This window comes from Carassius carassius, chromosome 38 (assembly GCF_963082965.1).
Source record: "Carassius carassius chromosome 38, fCarCar2.1, whole genome shotgun sequence".
NCBI lineage: Eukaryota > Metazoa > Chordata > Actinopteri > Cypriniformes > Cyprinidae > Carassius > Carassius carassius.
This window is the reverse complement of record NC_081792.1, coordinates 16,544,713-16,555,778: the sequence shown is the minus strand read 5'-3', so window position 1 is coordinate 16,555,778 and position 11,066 is coordinate 16,544,713. Positions and strand designations below refer to the sequence as shown.

Sequence of the window (11,066 nt, the reverse complement as noted above, 5' to 3'; positions counted from 1 at the left end):
CCCGCTACCTTTTTTTGATTACTGGCAGACTAATGTCAGCGATGCTATGTTGCCAGATGTTGCTATTAAAATATGAATAAATAAATAAAATAAACCGAAATTATTTCAAATATTTTGGAATTTAGATAAGGTAAAGTTATCGCTGACCCTAAACTGCAACTTCCTACTTTATTAACTTTCTAAAGTGTCAAATTAAGTGGAAAAACGAGTGAAAACGCTTATAATAGCTGCATCTGGCAACATGAGTCTGCGTCTCGCACTCTCACTCGCTCACTCTTTCACTTCGGAAGCGTCTCGCAGCGATTATTTTCATACCATGGACGCTAAACATTCTGAATTATACATGCAGACATTCAAATGTGGAGTTTAGCAGCAAATGAGTCAATCAGAGAACAAATTTTATTTTCGAACATGAAAAATTTACCGAGGTCCGGACCACGGTGACCTCATAGCTGGCTACGGCCTAGATTCTAGCCTGTCTACTGCAAAAATTATATAAATATGGTGGGCATAATCTTGGAATTAGTCTAGATTAAAATGGCTCATTTGAATTCTGCCAAAGGCATTCAGAATATTTGTGCTACCCAAATAAAATAATGACTAAAAGTAAGTCTTTGAGAACGGATTTCTCAAGACAGGTGGTGCTCATCTCCTGTTTCCAAAATGCATCACAAACTGCTTGAGAAAGCTGTAAACGAATTCCACATTGCACAAGCTGCAAATAACCTTACGCCTGTTTCACACATAATCCGTCTGCAGTGCGTATGCGCTTCGTATTTTTTTACGCTCCCATGTTAACAGATTCCAGCGTTCACGCGGTTGCAGTCCGTCAGTGTGCTCCAGTTGCGTTGCGTCTGCAGCAGTGCAGCGATTGTTCACGTACAGAGTAGCGAGCATCCTGTGTGAAAGCACAATGAGTATGAGTCCGTGCTGCTTCAGCACCACATACGTAATGCACACGGACTGCATACGCACTGCAGACGGAGTATGTGTGAAACAGGCGTGCGTCTTGTCGAGGTTTCCATTGGGAAGCTTTTTAAAAAAAAACATTTCCCTGAAGCAAACCCGGCGGCTTCAGCTGCATCCAAGTTAGCACGTCACGTTTGATGTGGTAATTTCACAGTAGGCATACACACAGGTTTAAAGACTCGTTCTCGCCCCCTACAGATTCGGCTAGGTATACATCCGCGCTAAAATAAAAGGTGAAAGTCATCATAGCTCGCGTAGTATAGACCCAGCTCTCAACCCAACTTTGAGAATAGATTAACGGCAATATTTTTTTTTATCGCCCGATAAAAGTCTCCCGTTAATGCAGCATGTTAACGCTGATAACGGCCCATCAATAATATATATATATATAATGTGATTGGCAAATAGAGCCTAAACATAGATACTAAGAATACCACAAAAATACAAATATGCACTGACCCACAAAATCTGGCCTGCTAAATGCTTCATTACATTAAAAGCCCAAAACACGTGGTAAGGAAACCCTAATCTATTTTACTACTCTGTATAACAAACTGTAACAAAGTGCATACATGCACACACACAGAGACTGTAAAACAAACACAGTGACACTACCGTAACACAATAGAGCAGAAACAGTCACATATAAGACCACTGCCTTCTTTACAAATCACAAAAGGTATGTTTTAGAAACATAAATGAATGAGCATGTACTTAAATGCAAAGTTATTAATAAAGAAACAACATTTGACTATCTGTCAGACTTGAGCTGTGATGTAAAACAAAGTTTAAGGTTTTATTCATTATGGTAGCCATTAAAGAAAACATATTTTGTGTAAAATGTATATTTAAATATTGCAATCTACTATTTATTTAACATCTATTAATTGATTATGAAAATAGACACTGTGTAAATAATACGCATGACAGATATGCCACAAGAGGTAATAGAGTGAAAGCCACAAATGTCGGAAGATGGAGTGGGTCAGATAAAATTTTCAAACACTTCATTTGACGTATCTTTTGGAAATCTTTTCAATTAAAGTAATCTTCTTTTCACTTTAACAATCATTAACCAGATAAACATCACAAACCACTTTCATCCTCTTTGCAAGTGAACTCACATTTAATAAAGTCTGGGTCATATTTTTTTTGCATAGTTTTTCATAGTGTCTGATAATGGGGTCATGTCTTCCACACCTGTCCACACTCTCATATGCATAATATGGCTGCCAAGATATTGGTATTGATATTGATTTTCTATTTTTCCTTGTTAAGCACAGTTATTTTTCTTAACTATGCAAAATTATATGGTTAGCAGCATATGGTATAGGCTTTTGTTTTCCCTGCTGTCCATAACACTTGTAGAAAAACTGCCACCCATTTTTCGGTCACGACCCACCAGTTAAGAGCAACTAAAGTCAAATGTTCTGCCTCTCTATAACAAATGCAGGTTGATACAAGAACTACTGAGAACAACCCTTTATTTTACAGTTTTCTTATTTTTTTATGTAAATCTGGTTGAACAGGGGGTCACGGCAGCATTCAATCACTAAAATCCATTGCCTGAAAAGAACATCCTACAATATGAGCACTCGAATCCAAACACAGGACCAATCTGGTAGACTTGACCAGATTCAAATGCACAAATGTCTTGAAAAATTGCATTTTCATTCATCATAACCACTCCCCTTTCATACTGCATAAAAGTGCAGTTATGAAAGCAAAAGCTACTTCAAGACAGGTCTTTGTAGCCCTCTTAAAGACTTGGAGGCTTTCAAACAGCAGCTATGTGTTTTTTTTTTTTTTTACCTACTTCCTTGTTGTTCTCACTCAATTCCTCACAAATGCACATGTGTGCTTTAATTAATGAGATGTTTTGGAATCAATCCCTACGGTCTTAAGTCTGATCAGACAGGCACAGAACTCATGTCTCTCAAGAGTTTCCAGTCATTCTTTCGCTTTCCCAAACACCCTCTCATCTATCCTTACACGGCTCTACCCCTGAGACCCAGCAGGCTTTTAGCATTACAGCAAGCTTTGGAGAAAATGTGAGAGCTTGTTGATCTCTTTGCTTGTCAGATTGTATGATGTGACCTCAGATAAATTGAGGGCATAAGCCAAGGCTCATCAACAGTCTATGTGAGGCTATGCAGTATATATCTTTGCAGACTGTTGTCATGTTTGATTGTGCTGACTATGCATTTTACATCAGCAATCTCTCACTGTCATATTCTGACATTCTCATTTACACACTAAATTTAATTGTTCTGCACAAAACCAATCAAGCCCCTGTGCTAATGCTTGCAGTGCTTTGACTCGAAAAATTAAATTATTAAAGTTAAAAGGTTTGGACTATGGATGTTGGTTTTCTGCCTCGTAGTAAAAAAGGCAAGTGTGAGATAGTTTAAAATAGAAATGAGATATAAAGTTACAATAACAAGAAACAATGTCATAATTGTGAGACATAAAGACACATTGCACAATATAAGGCCACATTGTGATGAGAAAGTTTAAAATTCGAGACATACTGTAAAGTCAAAATTACAAGATATAAAGTTACATTGTGATATAAAAGTCACACAGATTAAAAAAAACTGTGAGAAAAGGTCAGTTATAAGAGACAAAGTAAAAATTTGAAGATATATCCATGAAGTTATAAGAAAATGGGTCACAATTGTGATACGTTTACAATGTAAACTGGCCAGCTGTGCTGACCAGCTGGCCCCCATCTTTTCACAGATCTTCAACAGATCTCTGGAGTTGTGTGAAGTGCCTTCCTGCTTCAAACGCTCCACCATAATCCCCATTCCAAAGAAACCCAAGATAACAGGACTTAACGACTACAGACCTGTGGCTCTAACGTCTGTCGTCATGAAGTCGTTTGAAAAACTGGTTCTGGCTTATCTGAAGGACATCACTGGACCCTTACTGGACCCCCTGCAGTTTGCGTACCGAGCAAACAGGTCCGTGGATGATGCAATCAACATGGCATTGCACTTCATCCTGCAACATCTGGACAAAACAGGGACTTATGTGAGGATCCTGTTTGTGGACTTTAGTTTGGCTTTCAACACCATCATCCCAACAACCCTCCAGACCAAACTAACCCAGCTCTCTGTTCCTAGCTCTATCTGTCAGTGGATCACCAGCTTTCTGACAGATAGGAAACAGTTAGTGAGACTGGGGAAATTCATGTCAAACAGCTGCTCCACCAACACTGGTGCCCCTCAGGGATGTGTTCTCTCCCCTCTGCTCTTCTCCCTGTACACCAACGACTACACCTCTAAAGACCCCTCTGTCAAGCTCCTGAAGTTTGCAGACGACACTACAGTCATCGGCCTCATCCAGGACGGTGACGAGTCTGCTTACAGACAGGAGGTTGAGCAGCTGGCTGTCTGGTGCAGTCTTAACAACCTGGAGCTGAACACGCTCAAAACAGTGGAGATGACTGTGGACTTTAGGAGAAACCCCCCTGCACTTTCCCCACTCACCATCATGAACAGCACTGTGACTGCAGTGGAGTCATTCAGATTCCTGGGAACCACCATCTCTGAGGACCTGAAGTGGGACAATCACATTGGCTCCATTGTGAAAAAAGCCCAACAAAGGTTGTACTTCCTTCGCCAGCTGAGGAAGTTTAACCTGCCACAGGAGCTGCTGAAACAGTTCTACTCAGCCGTCATTGAGTCAGTCCTGTGTACTTCTATTACTGTCTGGTTTGGTTCAGCTACAAAATCAGATATCAGAATACTACAGAGAACTGTTCGGACTGCTGAAAGATTATTGGTGCTCCCCTGCCCACCCTCCAAGAACTGTACACATCCAGAGTGAGGAAAAGGACTCAGAAAATCACTCTGGATCCCTCACATCCAAGTCACCCCATCTTTGAACTTTTGCCATCTGGCCGGCGCCTCAGAGCCGCAAATACAAGAACAGCAAGGCACAAGAATAGTTTCTTCCCCCAGGCAATCTACCTCATGAACAGTTCAATGTTTCCCACTTAAACTTATGCTTATGCAAAAATGTGCAATATCCTTATATTTATTTGTTACCCCTCCATCCTAGAACATTCCTGCATCTCACTCAATCCTATTCCATTATCATTTATAGCACAATTGTTTATACACTTATTTATTTGCCAATTTGTAATTCTCCTGTAAATTTTATTTTTATTTTTTATTTGTATTTTTTTTTGTGTGTTGTTGTCTCTGTTTACTGGAAGCTTATGTCACTAAAACAAATTCCTTGTATGCGCAAGCATACTTGGCAATAAAGCTCTTTCTGATTCTGATTCTGATTCTGATGTAAACTATTGCACATTGTAATATCAGTCACAATTAGATTTTATTGCAAGAGAGAGACATTACGAGATAGAGTTGCAAGATATAAAGTCATCTATGTGAAAATCACAACTGCAAGATATAAAGTCTAATTACAAGATATAATCACACTGAGAGATATCAAGTCAGTTATAAGAAGCGAAGTTGCAACTGCAAGATATTTACAATTGTAAAGTGTTGTAAATTGTTAAGTCACACTGGGAAATATAAAGGAAGTTATGAGAGAATCACAATTGTGAGATAAAGTCATATTACAAGATAAAAAGTCACACATGTGAGATATAAAGTCAGTTATGAAAAACCAAGTGGCAATTGCAAGATATAAAGTCAGTTATAAGAAATAGAGTAGCAATTGTGAGATGTCAATAACTGTAAACTGTAAATTGTTTTAAATTGTAAAGTCACATTGTGACCGCATGTCAACAAGAAAGAAAAAAGTCACAATGAGATAAAAGTCATACAGATAAAGTCACATTGTGAGATATAAGTCAGTTATCAGAAAAAAAGTTGCAATTGCCAGAGATAGTCACATTACAAGATATGAAGTCAGTTACGATAAAGTTGCAATTGTGACATCTACTCAAATTACAAATTATAGTCACATTGCGAGTTAAAAGTCACAATGTGAGAGAAAAAAAAATCCTATTTTGAGATTGCGAAATTGTCACATTGTGAGATAACAGTAAGTTAGTTGCAATTTTGAGATATAAAGTCAAATTAGAAAATATAAAGTCATACTGTGAGATGTAGGGCCCTATAATACACCAGACGCAAGGCGCTAGTTTTGCTAGTTTCAGTCCGGCGCCGTTCGCATTTTCCCATGCAGCACCACGTCGTTTAATTAGCAAATGCATTTGCGCCCATTTGTGCGCCCATGGGCGTGCTGGTCTAAAAAAGAGGTGTGTTCAGGCGCATTGCTGGCGCAATGCTATTTTAAGGATCTGAAAATAGACTGTGCCATAGATCAATTTAAACCTGGTCTAAAGTCTGGCGCAATGTTTTTTCTTTGTTATTTAAAGAGCGTACACGCTGCTTATTAAACACAGAGACGCACAGCAGCACACAAACATGCCAAATATAAAAAATTAAAGGATTGCAATACATAAGAATTTTTGTAGGCTAATTAAATAAATATATATATATATATATATATATATATATATATATATAAATGCCTACATGTCATAATGGATAGTCATTGCATATATCAGAATTAGGCTTTCTATTTGCTCGCATACAAGCAGCTCAGTTTCATCTCGGAGACGTGTGTTCTGTCTTTGCGCTTGCCAAATTCCGCCGTGTAAATAGCAAATCCGTCATGGTGCAACTGGCTCTTAAAGGGAATGGAAGATGAGACTCTGATTGGTTTATTGCACGTTACGCCCCAAAAAACACCCATTACTCATTAAGAGAATAGGGACAACCCATTTAAACCATGCGCCAACCGTTTTTCCGTTGTTAAAATAGCAAAAGTGGTTTGCACCTGCGCCGTGCGCTTTATAGTTTGCATTTAGATCGTTTAAATAGGGCCCATAAAGTCAAACTGTGTGACAACCGTCAATTATGAGAAAGACAATTGTGAGTCATGTTGTGAGATATAAAATGTAACAGTGCAAGATATAAGCTCAGATAAAAGAAACAAAGTTGCAATTGCAAAACATAAAGTCACATTGTGAGATATAAAGTTGTATTTTGTTAACTGTTGACTGCTCATGTTTCAGAGTGAATTCAAGGTAATTTTGCAATAAGATGATAATTTAAAGGGAACTTTAAAGAGATGTTGTTCCACTACAAAATAAATTATTTGCAATTCCAGAAATGTGACAAAAATCAGTGTAAATGTAAGCTGACCAAATGAGTGGGTGAAGTATGTTCAGTGAAAAGTGTGAGAATTCGATTTTCTGCCTATGCGTGTTTGGTGTTTCCTCTCTCTCTTACCCTTGAATCAGTCTCCTCACACACAAACAAATGTGATAACTCTAGTTGAGTAATGTGATCAGCGTACGTTTTTTTTGTAAGTGTTGATTACAAACCCACAATTGTCACTTCATCATTAAGCATTACATCTCTCCACAAACAGAATGGGCTTACTGTGTACACATTTATAAGATCAACTGATCATGTAATGAGCTAAATAACACACACACACACACACACACACACACACACACACACAGCTTCAGCAATCAAGATTTGATGGGTTTCGAGATTAAGTTCTTCCAGCTCAGAATTGAATGAACAGGTGAACGAATGAACAGGTTAGTGAAGGTTAGTGAACATTGACTATTTTAACACCAGACAGCAGCTTTCAAGGCTTCGAGACTCTAAAAAATGATAATGTTAATATGATAATTATAATGATAATGCTTGACCAGAAATTTCAGCAAAACCTACGTTGGTTTGGAGGCCTCTGCCTGGTCAGTCTGAAGTTTCTGTCCGCCTTCCACTTCCATGGTACAGTAAACAATCCGGTTTGGTGCTAAAGACTTTAGACCCTGTACCTCCATAATCACCACCTGTGGGGAAAAAAGAAGACAACTAAAGAGACGACTCCTAAAAATTTGTGAAACATTATTCAATCACATAGTCTGTAACACCAAAACCAGTTTGGTATTTTGTAAGATTTTATCAAGAAAGTAATGTAGACAATGCCTTTTCTAAAAATAAACTGACCGTACAAAAATAAAAGAAACCAACATTAAAAATATTGTAAATATTGTACAAAATAGTCAAAAAAATTTTACGACATTATTTTTTATAAAGATCCTAAATTGTGTGAGGTAAAAAAAAACAAAAAAAACCCCACCTGAAGTCACCTAAAGAGTCACAATATAATTGGCTCATTACTCTGCCAATTATATAATGTTCAGCTATAATGCTTGTAAATAGTCTGCAAACCTGCATAAATGAATCAAAATGGTAGAAAGGGACGTACTGCAGACAAAACAATTCACCACTTTGAATCATTTCGAAACTGAATACATAAAACTAGGATCAGAGTAAAAGCGAGATTCAAACTGATGTGAGATGTGTCAGATAAAGCTGTCATCACCTAGGTATCAGTGACAAGTTGTACGTGTTGAACAAGGGGAACGTGTTGTTATCACACAACATACATCACATGTTTTTACTGCCCTCTTCTTCAGGGAATATCTCCTCTCAGATCCTGTCACTTGATTAAAAATAGATTTATAGCAGGCTGTCAGTGCCACTCAGGATTTTCTGTCTGGTTTATGATAAGTAAGACTTGTCTACACACACACACACACACACACACACACAGACAGACAGACAGAGACTTATCTACTGCTCATATATTTAGAATTTGCCTGTCCTCTTTTGAACCTGCATGATGAACAGAATGTGACATTTTCGATTTGTAGCTTTCTGCAAATCAAAGAACAATATATTGCTAATCAACCAACATGGCCTGTATTATTTGATGTTGATATGCAACATGCATTGCGTTAGCAGCGCAAACGGTTGCGGGTTTAGTTACCAGGTAACACACATACTGTTAAAAAACAGTGGTAAAAGTGCCTGCTAAATGTAAAATGTAAATGTAATGTCAAGCCAGTGATTAATGCCAAGACCATCAAAGATTCAATTATTTCATCTGGACATTGTTGTGTTCTGATGATCAGATCAATTTTTATAAAATCACAAGCTACAACAAAATGATGCTGAAAAGGAAAAAGACAATGTTGCATTTGCTTCATATATGCCCGTATAAATTCTCTTTTAATTCTTTCAGTAAATTATCTGATATAAATTCTCTTTTATTTTCTTAAGTGTGGGCAATGAGATGTGGTATATTGGAAAGCTTAGTGTTATAAAAATCTGAAGCAAAGCTAAAAATAATGGGTAGGACAAATTTTTAAGAAAACAAAAAAAAAGTTGTAAAAAAGTTTTATACAATATTACTTGAAATACTGAAACTGCACAGGTTCGAAGCTGCAACATTTGAATTACCAGCCAAGATCTTTAACCACTTGATTACAGCCCAAACACTGAACACTGATCTTTCATACATGCTGCGTTTTACTCTTAAACCCTATTCAGATGGAGAATTTTGTGTCTCAGAGGTGTAAACTCATGTATGAATTTTACTCATGTACGAGAAAAATGTCTGTGTTTTAAAAAAAAAAAAACACACAGAGAATTACGTAATTACCTAAATTTGTTTTTCTCAGTGGTCCTTTGAGAAATCTAACAATATCTCAACTGCAATATCTGAGTATATGCAAGTATATTATTTTCTCTTCTCTTTTATTTTTTGTTCTTTTTGATTCACCTGAATTATACCTACATTTAAATGAAGACAAAGAAAAAAAAATATCAACAAGGAGAGTCTGATACAGAAATGACTTGCAGTCCCCAGAGATGTTCAGAAAATTAATCCAATCCAAATGGCTATTTAGAGTGGCAAGAGGTTTTATAACCATAACATAATTTGATCCAATTAAGAAAATTAAACAAAAAGAAGTACCTCCAGTGTGAAAGACAAAACTACGTCAGACTTGGAGAGCTGATTCTCGTCCTCCTGGCCCATGTCCATGATGGAGGTGTTATGGCCTCTCTTGAGCTTCTGCAGTTTAAAATCTCCTCCTTTTGACACCGGCATGCTCTCCAGATTAGCCATCAGCAGGTTCACTGATGACTTCAGCTCCTCAATGTACATGGCCTCCATGTCCCTGGACACAAACTTAGGGAACCTGCCAGCCTATTCAAGGAGTTAGAGACAAACAACTGTGACCAAGAGCGATAAGATAGGATACTGGGACATTTGGTTCTTAGGATAGGCTACTCTATAAACCTGAAAATTACAGTATGCTTCATGTGTAATTGTTTAAAATGGGATTACTTACTTTTGTGAACTGATCAGCCATTTGGAGTCTTCCATCCAGCTCTCTTCTGATCTGGGCAGCCTGTTCATCAGGATTATCCAACTGTAAGACAAAGACATTTTAATGCATTTACACTGACATCCCAATCACTCTTCATTCCTGACACAAGATCAACCAATATCTGATCTTCAGAAAAAATAGTGCTAAAATATTTCATAATTTTAATCATACCAACCATGCCAAATAAACCTCAATCAAACTGTGTTCAATATTTAATGCCTGCACATGGCTTTCTGCAAGCTTTCATCCAATACATGCACAGCTCTGTCCATTTGACAGCCCAAGGCGGTTATTAGATTAGGGACAAAAGAAGATCAGCCATTTATCATCATGTCACTATGAGAAGGCAACTTCCGAATCTGTTAAAAATTGAAGCATTAACTTCTGATCCTGATACAGTTTTATGTTAATTAAACAAGATTAATGTACAGTCATGGCACTAAAACTAATTTTGTAATTTGTAAAATGACAAAATATAAATGCTTATACATCAGTACACAGATAATTGCATATAAATTTGTTGACATGTATGTTACACATATATCTAGAAGTGTTCAAAGGAATAGTTCACCCAAAATTGAAATTATGCCGAAATGTACTCCCTCTCTTGCCATCCAAAATGAAGATGAGTTTACTTCTTCATCAGAACAGATTTGGAGAAATTTAGCATTACATCAGTTGCTCATCATTGGATCCTATGAAGTGAATGGGTGCCGTCAGAATAAATAGTCCAAACAACTAATATAAAAAAAACACAATCCACAAGCAATCCACATGACTCCAGTCCAATGAACATCTTGTAAAGTGAAAAACTGTGTGTTTATAAGTAAGAAATTATGATATTGCA

General features: G+C 37.3%; 1 protein-coding gene across 9 annotated transcripts in view; it reads right to left on the bottom strand.

Moving 5' to 3' along the window:
* Nucleotides 1-11,066, bottom strand: part of cadpsa (Ca2+-dependent activator protein for secretion a) — a 119,458-nt gene that overhangs the window by 63,968 nt on the left and 44,424 nt on the right. For all 9 annotated transcript variants that reach the window (XM_059529391.1, XM_059529393.1, XM_059529394.1 and 6 more), the window contains exons 5-7: nucleotides 10,181-10,261; nucleotides 9,802-10,035; nucleotides 7,707-7,828 (exon numbers count right to left, since the gene is read on the bottom strand). In XM_059529391.1, coding sequence (XP_059385374.1) covers nucleotides 7,707-7,828; nucleotides 9,802-10,035; nucleotides 10,181-10,261 — 437 coding nt within the window. The remainder of the gene's footprint in view (nucleotides 1-7,706; nucleotides 7,829-9,801; nucleotides 10,036-10,180; nucleotides 10,262-11,066) is intronic.